The sequence below is a fragment of the Portunus trituberculatus genome, chromosome 37, assembly GCF_017591435.1.
Source record: "Portunus trituberculatus isolate SZX2019 chromosome 37, ASM1759143v1, whole genome shotgun sequence".
Taxonomy (NCBI): domain Eukaryota; kingdom Metazoa; phylum Arthropoda; class Malacostraca; order Decapoda; family Portunidae; genus Portunus; species Portunus trituberculatus.
Genome location: NC_059291.1, coordinates 20,155,426 through 20,171,915, shown reverse-complemented (window position 1 = coordinate 20,171,915; position 16,490 = coordinate 20,155,426). Strand labels below are relative to the sequence as shown.

At 40.3% G+C, this 16,490-nt stretch overlaps 1 protein-coding gene across 1 annotated transcript in view; it reads right to left on the bottom strand.

The window, feature by feature from the left end:
* The window catches only part of LOC123514377 (H/ACA ribonucleoprotein complex subunit 2-like protein), a 38,439-nt gene extending 28,615 nt beyond the window's left edge, over positions 1 to 9,824 (bottom strand). Inside the window, exon 1 of the mRNA XM_045272260.1 lies at positions 9,618 to 9,824. Within this exon, the coding sequence (XP_045128195.1) occupies positions 9,618 to 9,756 (139 nt within the window). The 5' untranslated portion in view covers positions 9,757 to 9,824. The remainder of the gene's footprint in view (positions 1 to 9,617) is intronic.
* Positions 9,825 to 16,490: the final 6,666 nt, after the last annotated feature.

The following is a 16,490-nucleotide window of genomic DNA, read 5'->3' as shown; positions in this document are numbered from 1 at the left end:
ACTAAGGCCTGCCTCAGGAAAAATCCTGGGACCCCTATAGAATAAAGATCAAGATCAAGATCAAGCCTCTCATGGACAATATGCGCAACATTCACTCCCCAGTCAAAACATAACAGCGTCAGCAGCAGCTTGTCTTCCCTAGCTCAACTTATAACCAAAATGCCCTGCAATTGGCCTAGTGTTCATAAGAAGACCAGGAAGTCTCTTACTCTCCAAATGAAGCTAGATATTATTCACAGATACGAGAGAGGCCAGAAAACTATAGCAGTGCTGGCCACTATCTTGACTCCATATTATACCGTCTCTATTTTCAAGTCAGCTGACTCTATAAAGAAGGCTGGTGAGACCGTATCTTCCTTGCAAGCTAAAAGAACCACCTGAACTCGTGACTCTACAATGGATAAAATGGAAAGCCTTGTGGAAATGTGGTACTTAAGTTTTGTATGCAGTACAATGATGCGCACTTTGTTTATATTCCACAGGTTGCCGGTTAGTGTCTTTCCCGTTTCACTCTTCCTCCCTTCATAAAGTTAAGATCATCAACATTATAAAGTTACATACATACATACATTAGTGTACATTATAATGGCTTAAATTAAACTACCTAAATGTTTAACTTCATAAATTTTACTTTCATTAAACCTTTTACTGTACTATGATGCACTCTCACTTTGCTTACTCTCAATGGAAGTTCAAATCAGGGGTAAAACTTGTTATAATCGGTTCGCTTAATGAAGTTTCGCTTAACGAAGTGTTTTTTAGGAACGTAACCCCTTCGTTAAACGGGGGTTGCCTGTATATATATATATACATATATTTTATCTTTCTAAATTGATGAAATATTATTTGATATTCCAATATGAAAAATTTAGACATGTTCTTTTTAGTTTAAATAAAAGGTTTTTATTACATATACAGTATTATGTTTACTTTTTCATTGGGATAACATACGGAGAATTGGAATGGATATGAAGCCATCCCAACTTGGCTCCGCTAAACCCAAGCAAGTTCCAGCTATCTGGAGCAGATATTCCTCGTTCCGCGTACCATAGGCCAGTATGATAGCCCCTTAACAGTTTACATTTGTCAGGTTGGAAATGCATTTGTCAGGTGCACTCCCACTGCTGAAGGGCATCTAAGTCCTGTTGGAGTCTGTGGTCATCACTGGTCTTTGCTGCTCTGTATAGTAGACTGTTGTCAGCAAATAGTCTTGTACAAGAATTAGGTATTAATAGTGGAATGTCATTGATATACAGTAAGAAAAGAACAGGCCTAGAACAATGCCTTGGGGGACACTGAAAACAGAAACAGCATCAGATGAAGATTTGTCCAGAAGAACAAATTGAGCCCTGTCCATGAAAAATGCTGTGATCCAGTGAAGAAGTGGTCTGGAAATACTGTAGTATTTTACTTTAAGTTTCAATCTTTTGTGAGGGACTTTGTCAAGTGCTTAGCAAAATACAATACTACCGTGTCAATTTGTTTAATGTCACATCAGTTGAGTTGTCCTGTAATGTTGTGGAATATGGTAATGAGCTGTGATTTACATGATCATCAGTGCCAAAAACCATGGTGTGTCTGTGAGGATGTTGTTTGTGTCAAGATGATTCATTGTGCATTTATGTATTATATGTTCAAAAATTGATGTTAACCCATTCAACACAAGGACACATATTTCACTTCCTTGTAGACCTCATAATATATCTGAGGATGCCCACACTGAATCATGACTGCGTTAGGTTAAGATGATGTGGTATTTTTCCCGGATACCTTTCAGAAGTAGGTCGTATATGATATGATGGCTTACTTGTCATTCATCATATTATTACCAAGAAAAGTGCTGATGTGCTCTGCTGGCAATAACTTTTTTTTTTTTTTTTTTTTTTACCAATAGATAAGCTGCTGTAAAAATTAATGTTCTCTGCTGTTTGACATCAGAAAGTGGCCAATAACAGGCAAACTATAATTTTTATTCTCTAAAATTTGAATGGGCTTATTTCATAATGTACGTACCTAGCGTGAAAAATCACTTACTATCATCATTCTTATCTTTGTAGAGGAGAGAGAGAGAGAGAGAGAGAGAGAGAGAGAGAGAGAGAGAGAGAGAGAGAGAGAGAGAGAGAGAGAGAGAGAGAGAGAGAGAGAGTTGCCTTGAGTCAGGTATCCTCCCACCACCTCCCAGCCCAGATTAATTAATCAATCAATTAAAGTTCTTGATGATGTCTTCCATGCCTTCACTGACCTAAACCCTCGGAAGGCTTATGGACTTGATGGGGTCCCTCCTATTGTTCTCAAAAACTATGCTTCCGTGTTTGCACCTTGCCTGGCCAAACTCTTTCATCTATGTCTATCCAATTCTACCTTTTCTTCTTGGTGGAAGTTTGCCTACATTCAGCCTATTCCTAAAAAAGTTGACCATTCTAATCCCTCAAACTACCGTCCTATAGCTTTAATCTCTTGCTTGTCTAAAGTTTTTTAATCTATCCCAAATAGGAAGATTCTGTCACTTCACAATTTTCTATCTGATCACCAGTATGGCTTCCATCAAGGTTGCTCTACTAGTGATCTTCTGGCTCTCTTTACTGAGTCTCGGTCATCCTCTTTTAGAGATTTCAGTGAAACTTTTCCTGTAGCATTAGACATATCAAAAGCTTTTGTTAGAGTCTGACACAAAGCTTTGATTTCCAAACTGCCCTCCTACAGTTTCTATCCTTCTCTTTGCAACTTTATCTCAAATTTCCTTTCCGACTGTTCTATTGCAGCTGTGGTAGATGGCCACTGTTCTTCTCCTAAATCTAATAACAGTGGTGTTCCTCAGGGTTCTGTTCTATCACCCACTCTCTTTCTATTATTCATTAATAATCTTCTAAACCAAACTTCTTGTCCTATTCACTCCTACGCTGATGATGCCACCCTACATCTTTCCAAGTCCTTTCAGGTATGACCAACCCTTCAGAAAATCAACAGATCATGCAGGGATGCCACAGAACGCCTGACTTCTAATCATTCTAAGATTTTTTATTGGGGCAGAGAAAACTTAGTAGTTTTCAATGCCTCAAAATCTCAATTCCTCCATCTATTAACTCGACACAACTTTCCAGATCACTATCCCCTCTTCTTCAATGAAATTCAATGGTCTCCCTTTTCTACACTGAATATCATCAGTCTGTCCTTTACTCATAATCTTAACTGGAAACTTCACATCTCATCTCTTGCTAAAACAGCTTCTATGAAGTTAGCCATTCTGAGGTGTTTCAGCCAGTTTTTCTAGACCCTCCAACTGCTAACTCTGTACAAGGGCCTTAGCTGCCCCAGTATGGAGTACTCTTCGCATGCTTGGGGGAATTCCACTCACACAGCTTTATTAGATAGGGTGGAATCAAAAGCTTTTTGTCTCATCAACTCCCCTCCCCTGACTGACTGTCTTCAGCCTCTTTCTCACTACCGAAACATCTTTCTATCTTTATCACTATTTTCATGCTAACTGCTCTACTGATCTTGCCAACTGCATGCCTCACCTTCTGTGGCCTCACTGCACAAGGCTTTCTTCTTCCTCTCACCCCTATTCTGTCCAATTCTCTAACACAATAGTTAACCAGTACTCTCAATCATTCATACCTTTCTCTGGTAAACACTAGAACTCCCTGCCTGCTTCTGTACTTGTCTTTCTACGACTTGATTTCTTTTAAGAGGGAGGTTTTAAGACATTTGTTCCTTAATTTTGGCTAAATTTTTACAACTCTCTAAGAAAACCAGCACTTCAAGTAGGCCTTTTTTCTTTTTCATTGCCCTTGGCTAGTTTCCCTCCTGCATAAAAAAAAAAAAAAAAAAAAGAGATAAAAGAGATACAAATCAGCACCTGACTATCAGAAAAAATTCCCTAGATTTAGGGATTTTGTAAATACAAAGATTCTTTTTGTTCTATGCACAAACAACAACCAATGATGCATTCTGATTAAACCCTTTAGTATCATGCAGCACTTTCATATTCATCCTGGTTTCTATTTAGCAATTTTATACAGCTTTAGAAACTTATGTGGAGATTAAAAAGGTAAAGACTAGCCATTAATCTTTTGACGTCCATATACTATTCTTAATGCAAATAACATTGTCTAATCATACCTCAAATCACGGTAAAAATGCATCTCAGTATTGACAGGGTTAAACCTAACCTAAGCTAAACTCCCAAGGCATTACTAGTTAGCATTTTTCATTAATCTCACTGTTATGAAAAAAAGAGCACATCACTGGAAAGTAGACATCTTTCTAAGACACTTTTCTTTTATACACTTCCCCTTGGATTTGTGTTCAGGCTAATAATTAGATTATGCATAGAGCATGAAAATCCTTGCAATAAATTAGGTTAGGTTTAATCAGAATGCATAAATGGCTTTATGTGCATAAAACGTTAAAATCTTTGCCCATCCAATCCCTACATCTAGGGATTTTTCTAAAACCTAGTGAATTTTAGTATTACTAGTGAAAGCCATCAGTCTCACAGACTCACAGATTTATCATTAATTCCAGTAGGGATAATATAGTGAATAAGACTACAGTCCCAAACTATCAGAAAGGCAATTATGGTAGGTTACGTCAGTTATTAGAAGAGGTAAACTGGGAAGATAGTTTTGGAAATAAAACTGCACAGGAGATGTGGGATATTTTTAAGGTTGTAGTAAAGGGTATAGTGATGCAGTGTATCCCTTACAAAGATACAAGGCAGAGAAACAGGAAGCCATTATGGTGGACTCACAAGATAGGTAGACAGATCAGAGAGAAGAAGAGGGCATATAGAGAGTTGCAGAAAAGTGGGGAAGATGTAGATTTGATTAGGTACAGACAGGTCAGGGATGATTTGAGTGAGGTTATAAAAAAAAAGTAAAAGGCAGGCAGAGATAAAACTAGCTAGAGCTGGGAGTAAAGATCCAAAAAAATTATATAGTTATGATAAAAGAAATAAGGATAGGATTGGACCACTCAGAAAAGATGGTGTAGTAGTGGATCAAAATGAAGACATAGTAGAATTATTGAATGAACAATTTTCTTCAGTAATTACTAAGGAAAGAATAGGAAATCCTGTTACAAACAGTGCAACGAATAGTTTAAGAGCTTTAGAAAATATTGATATAAAACCAGGAATTATTAGGAAATTTATTCTTGAACTAGACGATAGGAAAGCTAGTGGTCCTGATGAGCTACATGCCAGAGTACTTAGGGAGGGTGTAGACAGTATTTCTGAAGCACTTAAGTTAATCTTTGAAAGATCACTTAGGTTTGCTGAGATACCTCAGGACTGGAAGTTAGCTAATGTTACACCAATGTTTAAAAAAGGTAGGAAGGAAGATGCGAATAATCATAGACCCATCAGTTTAACTAGTATAGTATGTAAGATACTAGAGAAAATCATTAAGGGTAGTATTTGGGAGCATTTAAATGAGAATAGATTAATTAGAGATACCCAACATGGCTTTGCTTTAGATCAGGGAGGTCCTGTCTTACAAATTTGTTAGATATCTTAGAATATATTACCAAGGAGTTAGATGATGGAAATAGCATAGATGTTATATATCTAGATTTTAGCAAGGCGTTTGATAAGGTACCGCATAGGAGGCTAGTGTACAAATTGAGACTACATGGGATAGGGGTAGGTTAGTTGATTGGATTAGTGAATGGCTTTCTGATAGGAAACAGAGAGTAGTATTAAATGGGGCAATGTCTGAGTGGAAGGAAGTGGTTAGTGGGTACCCCAAGGATCAGTGCTAGGACCTCTTCTTTTCTTGGTGTACATTAACGATTTAGATATAGGAATTAGTAGCAAAGTATCAAAGTTTGCAGATGATACTAAGATAGCATGTGCAGTACAGGGTGAAAAGGACAATTACAGAATACAACGAGACCTGGACAGGCTGATAGCATGGGCAGACAGGTGGCAGATGGAGTTTAATTCTAAAAAGTGTCAGGTTATGCATTTAGGTAAAGACAACACAAACTTTAGCTATGAGATGGAGGGATGTTGGCTAGAGGCAGTAGAGGAGGGATAGGATTTAGGAGTAGTGATAGACAGGACTATGACATTTTCAAAGCAATGTTTAGAAGCAAGAAATAGGGCAAATAGGATCTTGGGTTTTATAAATAGAAATGTTAGTTATAAAAGTAAGGAAGTGGGGCATAGCTTATATAATTCCTATGTTAGGCCACATTTAGAGTATTGCATACAGGCCTGGTCACCCCATTATAGGCAGGATATCAACATGTTAGAAGCAGTTCAGAGAAGAGCAACTAGGATGATACCAGCATTAAAGCGCCTGGAGTATAGAGATAGATTAAAGGAATTAAACATGTTTTCATTTGAGAGGAGATGTATAAGAGGGGATATGATAGAGTTATTTAAAATGTTCTCAGATACAAACTACATAGATGTGAGATCTTTCTTTACCTTAGAGGAAGGAAGTAGGACTAGAAATCATGGCAGGAAGATTAGAAAGCAAGGCTGCAGGTTAGATATAAGAAAATATTTCTTTAGTCATAGGGTGGTAGACTTCTGGAATGCATTGCCAGAGACGGTTGTAAATAGCACTAGTTTGACAATGTTTAAAAACAGATTAGATAAGCACTTTAATTTATTAGATTTATAATTATGTATAGCACTGCATGATAGTTTTTATAAGAAATTTACTATAGTTAAACAAGACATGATCCCCATGTATGGGGATCACAGATTGTAGAGGAATTCACTGCAGGACTTAGCCCTGTTAATGGGCCAAATATTTAGAATTAGTATATAATGTATTGTGTACTTGTAAGTGTATCTTTAAATACTGATGACGAGGTTGCTGTGCAACTGATACAGGATAACCTAGATGGGCCCTGGTGGCCCTTTGTTATCCTATTATTTATGTTATGTTATATGAAAAATAATGTACTACTGGAAAGTAGACATTTTTCCAAGACACTTGCAAGATACTTATTTAGTGTTAATGCTAATAAATAAATTTTGCGTTGAACACAAAAAATTCATGCAATGTTAGATTAATTAGAATGCATCAATGGTTATATAAGAAACCCAAAAATCCCTGCAACAAGAAAAAATTTTCCCTAATTTTAGGGATTTTTGGCCAATTTGCAGATTCGCCCAGCCAATGTATCTCTAATGTGCTTTATGTTATTCTGGTGAAAAAAGTAGTGAATTGAATTCATTTGATTGATGGTATATTATATATATATATATATATATATATATATATATATATATATATATATATATATATATATATATATATATATATATATATAATTTGTCACAAATTAATATTTTTCAAGTTATGACATTTTTCAACTTAACTTATGCCTACCTTTCATTCCCAAACAATCTTGGGACACCTGTGGGAAACAAGGGTGTTTGGGTGAGGAACATTAAATCAAGTAATGTGCATTGCAAAAGAGGTCAGAAATCAACAAAATTGCATAAATAATTTTTGAAAATACTTTGTTAGTGGCAGCAGCAGCTAGCCATGGTTGTGGCAAGCATTGCTATATTATTGTTGAGCAACATTACCAAAGATTCCCTACCACTGGCTTTGGGTCCGTTGCAAAGGCTGTCTCCCAATATTACATCAGGATCCTCCCCAAAGGGTTACTAACCAAATCCAACATTATAACCTCAATATAATGCTTGTCACTAACCAAATAAAATATCATAACCCTTTAACCAGGGGGGGCTACAACCCCTAGACACCCCCAAAGGTTACTAAACAAACCCAACATTATAACCTCAATTAAATGCACAAAAAAAAAAAAAAAAAAAAAATGTTGGTTGGGAGAAATTGTAATTTGTCCAAAAAATCATTACAAAGCCCTCTCAGAGGTAATAATGTTGGGTCTGGTTAGTAACCCTTGTGGGAGTTTGGAGGGTGTAGAGACACCCTGGCTAGGTTTTAATATTATGGTTTCTTTAGTAGCCCTTTGGGGGGTCCGGAGGATGCAGCCCCGCCAGATAAGTTATAATGTTGCTCTTGGCTAGTTAGCTAAATGTATTGGATACAGCCTGAAACATAGCAAATCATTGGTAACGCTACTCAACAATAACAAAGCAAACCTCGCCACCACCACCTCCGCCATCAAAGTATATTGAAAGATTTTTTGTGATTTTGTTGATTTCCGACCTCTTTTGTGATGCAAATTACTCAATTTAATGCTCCCCATCCAAACACCATGATTTCCCACAAGTCCTCCAAAATCATTGAGAATGAGAGGTAGGCATAAGTTGGAGTTGAAAAAAGTAATGACTCGAAAAGTTTTAATTTACGACTGATATTATACATATTCCATAAATCAATTTACTACATTTCAAACCAGAAAAACATAAGTCAATTTAGAGATAACATGGATGGGTGAAACGGCAAATTGACCGTTTTTTCCCAAAAATCTAGGTAATTTTTTTCCGGCACTCCCACAAAGAAACCATCCCACGTGCTTGCCTCAATTCCCGGCTCCCCCTTCGCAGCTCCTCCACCAAGCTGATTTGACATTTTGACATTACAGAAAGAGAGAGAGACAGAGACAGAGAGAGAGAGGGAGCGAGAGAGAGGGAGAGAGAAAATGGTAACGAATAAGGGGATAAGACACCTCTCTCTCTCATTGACCAATAGCGTGGCTCCATATATGTGATGTCAAATCAGCTGGGTAGAGGAGCTGCGAAGGGGAAAGCTGGGAATCGAGATGAGCACGCGGGACAGTTTCTTTGCGAGATTGCCTTTTTTCCAATGGTCAGGAGTGCTCATTTTGCGGGTAAATTTTCAGTGTCAACCAATATACACTATCTTATATTTCTTTTTCCTTGTGTCTAACACTTGGGGACCTCCTGGGAAAGCAGCATTTTAGGGTGGGAAAACCAAACCTAACCTAACATATATTTCTTTTTCCCTATATCTAACAAGTTTGAGGACATCCTGGAAAAGTGGGGTTTTAGGGTGGGAAAACCAAACCTAGCCTTACCTAAATTCTGTCCTGAAGTTATTATTATTTCCAACAGGGTAAAATGGGGCTAGAAATGCTCGTAGAAGTGTGATCTAGACCGTGAGAATGTGTATAGTTACGTGTGGTGTATTGGTTGAATCTGCAATAATTCCATTTTGCGTTCTAGGCATCAAAATACAACCAATGATGTATTCCTTGTTACTTAATGTCAGACTGGCCCCTTTCTCTATACTTGTTTTTTTTTTTTTCCGACGGTCTGGAGTACTAATTTCGTATTCTAGATATAATATAACAATTGGTGCATTTCTTATTACTCAATGTCAGACAAACGCCTTCCTAGATATTTACCACACATAACCTAGCTTTATGCAGGGATTTTCGTGTTCTACGCAAAACTTGTTATACTAGCATTAATACTAATTGAGTATTTTGCGAGGGAAAGTAGTCTTGGAAAGAAACGTCCACAATAAATACTTCGTCTATAGCTGTGGGTTTACTGACATGTCTACTTTCCAGTTGTGCGCTCCTTTCTATTCGTGTCAGTAAAACTGACGGAAAACTCAGGTAACACAAAGTTAAAGAAAAGTTGTAGACCGATTGTGGAATTATATGAACCCAGCGGGCCACGAGGAAGCTCCCACCTTTCTTGATCAACTTGTATATCCTGCTTGTGAGTTTTTTGGACGCCATGGGCTGAGCGATGACACTGACATATTTGAGTTTCTCTTCATATGTCACCTCTCCCTCCTTCTCCTCCTCTCCTACAATACTTGTGTCCATGACTCGTCCTGATCAATCTGGTGCACGTGCAGATATGCTTTCCAACGTTGGCAGCGTCTGTTTTGATCTTGATCTTGATCTTGATGTTAAAGGTGACTCGGGATCACTCTGGAGTTGGATCGGCAACTCATATATATATATATATATATATATATATATATATATATATATATATATATATATATATATATATATATATATATATATAAAAGAGGGGCAGTATTCTATTCACTAGATTTACCTGACTGAGGCCAATTTAATCAGAGAGTTGTGATTTATGTGTATATATTATGTTATTTATTCTATGTATTTATTCTATATATTTATGTAAATAAAAGTATGAAAGTGTGTATGTTTCCAATTTTGCGTGATCTAATGTGAATGTTTTCCCTTCATGTATATATGCAATACGTAGTGATACTACGTAGCCACCCTGTGTGATTGTGATTTATCCCTCCCTCCCCCATGCCCTGACAAAGGACAATAGTTTTGAGATAGGTATAGGATCCCTGTGTGAATGAAGCGTGCATGAGAATATGTGAAGTCACTTAATGTTAAGATATTAAAAAAAAAAAAATAAATAAATAAAGCCATTAAAAAAAAACTATATGCTTTATTCTAAAACAAATATTAAAAAAAATGTAAAAAAATAAATAAATGGCCTAATACCCAAGACAGGGTGATGGCCATTATTAAAAAAAAAAAAAAAAAATATTCACTAGTTACCCCTATACTTTGCTCGCCATATTCTCTCCAGATACTCCTTCACAGCCTCAATCATTCTTTCACTCGTCCCTTTACACAGTCCCAGCAGCAACACCATCCATTCCCTTCCTGTCTTCTCCACTCTTTCATTCCTATTATGCCCTAATTCAGTCAAAATCACTTGCATCATCTCATGCCTGTCTCTCTCATACTTCTCACACTCCTGTATGACATGCTCCACCGTCTCGTCTTCCCCCATGTCACACATCTGGCACACTTTGCTGCGGGACTCAGACCACTTGTAGTTCCTTGCATTCACATCCATACATTATGCTCTAGCTCGGAAGAGATCACCACCCAGGCTGTCATCATACCACCTTTCATACATCGGGGCTTCCTTCTCCTTATACCATTCCAGAGTACTCTTTCTTTCCATCTCATTCTTCCACATATTTAGTCCCACACACTTCATCTCTGTCTAATTCACTCTTCCATTTCCTCGCATCCCATTCATTTCCTACTCTGCCTTCTCTTGTCACGATCTATTCACCCTCATTTTGATTCCGGAATCCCAGCCATTCTCATCCCCATACAACTTGTAATCCACTCCTCTCCGTCATTCTCATGTACATCATCCTCCATTTACTCCCACTTTCATTCCACAGGTACACCTTTTTCACTATTCTTTCATCATCCATTCGTTCCAACCTAACCTTGTACCTAAGCGTGGCTTTTACTAGTCTTTCCCTAAAATTGCTCCATTACATATCACCTCTCAGAGCTAACTAGGAAGCCACCTCACCACCAATGCCAATGGTGTGCGCTGGAAGGCTTTCCTTGACACCACAGATACAGCTGTACTTACTGGGGGCCGCACACCCACACATGTTCAAGGAGGCAGATTTGATTATGTAGCCCTCATCAATATGCCAATGTATACTGCCCAAACTTATCTTGTCAGGTCATTGCTGAGCGACCACTTCGCCCTGGAGACGACTCTCCCTGTGCAGTCCGCCCCGGCAGTGCCCAGGAAGCGCTTGACGGTGCCACCATCCAGGATGACGGACCTCGTCGTCCATGTGGTGGCGTAGTACGTTACCGTGAAGGGCTCCTTTGCTGATGCAGAGGCACTGTACGACGGACTCCTGCACACCATCGAGGGATTCATCGCGACTCCAAGGGTTCCAGCAGGGCCCATGCTCCACGCCGCTGGACTTACGCTACCGACCCTGTCATACTGAACTGCCAACAGAAGCTCGCTGCCTACCAGAGACGTTGGCAGCTCAACCCAGCAGACACAGAGTCACGGGATGCCATGGTTACCGTGGCTCGACACCTCACGGATCTGCGACAGCAGGAAAGGAAGAAGTACTGGGTCTCCTTCCTGGACAAGGTGGGTAGGACCCGGTCCCTCCGGGAGGTGTGGCACCATGTCAACAGCGTCCGGGGCAAGTCCAGACGGCAGGTGTGTGACCCTGATCCTGCACGCAGGGCACGAGAACTCGTCTTGCAGTAGAAGGAAGCCTCATCCTTCTCTGGCCTTCCTGTGGAACACCAGGAGGCGCTTGATCAGCAAAGACCACGAAGGATGGAGTTGCTTTGCCACAGTGTTCCTCTGCTGGACGACACCTGTGTGCCTATCACATGACAAACTCCTCTCGGCAGTCAAGTTGGGCAAGTCAACAGCTCCTGGCAAGGATGGCATCACCTATGATATTCTCAGTGCTCTCCAGGAAGTAAAGGTAGACAACCCTATCTTGGATTTATTTAACATGTCTTTCACTGCAGGCAAGCTTCCCTGCTCTTGGAAAACAGCCATCGTCATCCCAATACCCAAAGGTGATGGCACGTTTCGCCCTATTTCTCTCACCAGCTGTCTGTGTAAGATGATGGAACGGGTAATATTGAACAGGCTTATATACAAGGTGGGCCATGTACTCTCTGGCAATGTACATGGCTTCCTAAAAGGTCACTCTACAAGTCATTGTTTTGTTGAGTGTCTTATAAATAAGGATGCTACCTGCAGAGCTTTTGTTGATCTCAAGGGTGCCTTTGACAGGGCCAACAAAGATGTTATTATGGAGGAATTCATTCTCAAAGGTGTCAAAGGTAGATTATTAGGATGGATCAGGGACTATTTGTACAATAGAACAGCACAGGTTTGGTTTCAAGGTGCAGTCTCCTCTGATGAAGTTTTTGAGCTTGGAACACCACAGGGTGGAGTCCTTAGTCCAATGCTTTTCAATGTTTTAATGGACAAAATTGCGTGCTGTTCCTTTCCGCAGGGCACCCAGGTCCTCATCTATGCTGATGACATACTCATCCAAAGCCCCACACCCAGGATTTTCCAGGTTGCTTTGTCACAACTGGCAGTGTTGTGTGTCCAAATGGGACTAGTGATTAATGAATGTAAAACAAAATTTCAAGCTAAAGGGAAGGTCTCTCGGCTGCCCACTGTAAATAACATCCCCATCCCTAGAGTTCATATACACAAGTACCTGGGTGTACAGATGAGTTTTAGGAAGTCTCTTCAAGCCGTCCACTATGTTCGAGACCTCTGTCTGCCACGGCTAGCACCACTTCGGCTGCTAGCCAACAGGGGCTTGGGGGCTGGCATTCCAGTCCTAAGAATGTTCTATATATCTGTCATACGGTCCCTTATTGATTATGCCGCCCCTGTTTTAATACAGTTTAGTGCCACTCAACTCCGTCCCCTGGAGCTTGTACAGAATGAAGCCATGCGGATAATCTTGGGATGCCCCAGGACTGCACGGATTGAAGTCCTCAGAGCTGAACTGCACCTGCCGAGTATTATGTGTAGGGTACAGGAAATTACTTGTTGCACAATTAGTCGGATGCTATGCACGGGGTCTGACTCTTTGAAGGGATCACTGACCCCCCTGTATCATGATCCTCACACTCCTACAACACCATACCTCAGGAAGAAGTAGGTGTAGTCGAGGCTTGTATTAACGTTGTTATGTCACCGCTGCAACCCGCCTGGAACCCTCACTGTGTCAGTGTTGATATTCACTCACTGCATCAGCCCAAGAGGGACTGGCTCCCTCATGTGCTGCAAGACATGTTCATGACTAAATTGTCCAAGTACCCACACGTTGAGGCTATTCATGTTTATTGTGATGGGTCAGTCAATGGCAGCAGGTCTGGATGTGGGCTGTTCATTCGTGACTACATCTCTGCCAATCTCTACACTGACACTGAGGTTTCCAGGCGGCTCCCTGCACCCATGTCTTCCACTAGAGCAGAACTGAATGCTGTTCTGGAGGCGCTCCACATTGTGGCGCCTCTCCATAAGAATGTATATTTCATTATTGACAGTCAGGCTGCATTGTACGCCCTTCAATCCACCTCCCCCATGGACTGTGACCTAGTTAATAAGTGTCTTGATCTCATCCACGCCCTTGAAGGTGCTGGTGCCACGGTCCATTTCATCTGGATATCCTCTCATGTGGGTATCCCGCTAAATGAAAAAGCAGACCACCTTGCTCAGTGTGCCCTACAAGATGACACAGTGAACCCTGGCACTGAATACACTCTGGGTTATGTTAAGAGTAGCATTAAGGACTTTGTACAAAGTAGCATTAGTGATCAGTTGGAGCTTTGTTGCCATAGGGGCAGTAGCACTAGTCTTCACTATGCACGTGTCTCCCAGAGCTGTGCTTACACCTACGGGAGACATACTGCATCACATGACAGGGTGGCAATGAGGCTCAGATTAGGCTACAAATACTTTTGGGAAGTCAGTGCTTCTCCTGGTGTGTGCTGTGTGCTGTGTGCTGCACCAAGGGGACACAATCTGCATCACTATATCTTGGAATGTCCTCTCATTGCTAAATTTATGCCACAAGGTCAGTATGATTTGTACAGCCTCATTGACCATCTCCTAGACTCTGCCACCCTCAAGGAAATACTCAGGGAATATCCTCAGTTTGCTCCCAGACTGTAGGATGTCTTAGACAATAAGGTGTGCAATATGTGTATTTATTTATTGAAATACTTGTATTCTTGCTGTGTATACTGTCCAGAGTTATTTTTGTGATACTTTAACCTTAAGTCCTTGCCCAGGGGGTGGGTGGCAAGGTCCATCCTCCTCCTTTGTTGTAATCATTTATTAATTCAACAATAAATGTATCAATCAATCAATCAATCCTCTCAGAGCTTCTACTCGTACTGTTGTGTTCCTCGGTGCATTCAGTGCCATTCTACTTATTATTCTATTCTGTCCCACTTCTAGCTTGTCAATTTTACTTTCATCCATGCAATCACATTCATACCATACATTATAGTAGATACAGCCACACTCTTCCACACTTCTCTCCGCAGATCATAATTATTTACTTGCTCTCATTCTAGCTGCACTCCCCAGTCATCCAAATCACTTGTTCATTAAGCCTATCTTTTCATTCTTTGTCTTATCACACCCACTTGGACTCACCAACATCCCCAAGTACTCCAGCTATGACTGGCTCGTGGATGAGCCAATGGAAGTGGAGCAGGGGTTATAAAAGCCTTTCTCATCTCTCTTCTGTCTCCACGGCACTCAGACCTCAGCGAACGTTCGCGGCGCACGGACGGATCATCGAGATCGTGATTGACTTCACATATATTATTTTCTCTTGCTCTCCGGCTTCGAGTATTGCTGGAGCCTGCATTTGTGTACCGGGGCTCTCCCTCTTGGTAGAGAGCCCGCCCATGTGCAGTGCCTTTTTTTCCTTTTACTATACTTCCTTTTCGGCCTTAGCATCCCCCGGTGGGTGAAGGTGAACCCTGCAGCTCAAAGGGGGCCCTTAGAGGGCTGCTTTAAGCCCACTGGTCAGGTCGGCCAAAAACCTCTTTAGGGCTAGGCGCGAGGCAGGGACATTGCGACGGTTTTTAGCAACCGTGTGTTCAAACTGCTCTGCCTAGGTAGGCTTCTTCAACTTATTGTCTTAGCTGTGTTGTGTGTCGGGCTTCTGTCCCCCTTTTAGGATTCATTGTTTTTGTATTGCTTTTTTAACCTAGACATATGTTGTAACCATGCCTAAGGTAAAAATAAAGCACTCTCAGCCCTCAGGGGCTATCAGATTCAACTGTTGAGGACCCTCTCCGAACAACTAATTTACGCTACAAGGATCATCCCAACACCTATCGTGCATACATCGTGTTAACCAGAACGGACGATGACGCAGATAAAATTCTCTCTCCTACCACCTTGGACATACTTTAACAAGGAAAATTCCAACCATTGCTTCCCCCTGAAATTAGAGCCAAAAGGACAATCATAATAAAAAAAAAAAAAAAAAAAAAAATTACCGACGAACATATCTATAACAACCCTGAAAAGGATATTGAGGATGAACTTCTAAACGAAAACAGCTTTCTGAACGAAGGAATCGAAAACATTTTCAAAATCCCTAAGACAAAAATCATGAAAATTACTCTGAACAGTTCTACAGCGGCCAAAAAAGCAATAGAAAATGGACTTTTAGCTTTTCATATGAGCATCCCCCACTTCAACGTCAGTTTAGATTAATTTATCCCTGTTCTTATATGCTTAAAATGTTACGCAATTGAGGATCATCCTACAAACAAATGCCCAAAAACTAATGATTTCATAATATGCTCAGAATGCTCTAGCACCGAGCACACTTGGAAAAATTGCAAAGCCACTGAAAGGAAATGCATTAACTGCAAGGGAAACCACCACGCATTAGCTAATAGATTTCCACTAAAAAAGAAAGATATTTCAGAGAAAAGAAATGCCAGGAAGCAAAGTAACCCGCAAACCTACAGCCAAATCACAAAACATAACACCGATCAACAACCTACTTTCCAACCAAATACCAACACCCTAAACAAAGACACTCACATCAAAATTCAGACATGCTTAATCCATGCCCACTACCTGAACTCCATTAACCCAGGCAGTTTTAACATTGAGCTCAACAAACTATATAAAGCCAATAATCTATCCACTACAATTACACCAGAAGATCCACCATCTGGAGAAATTTCAAACATAATAACAC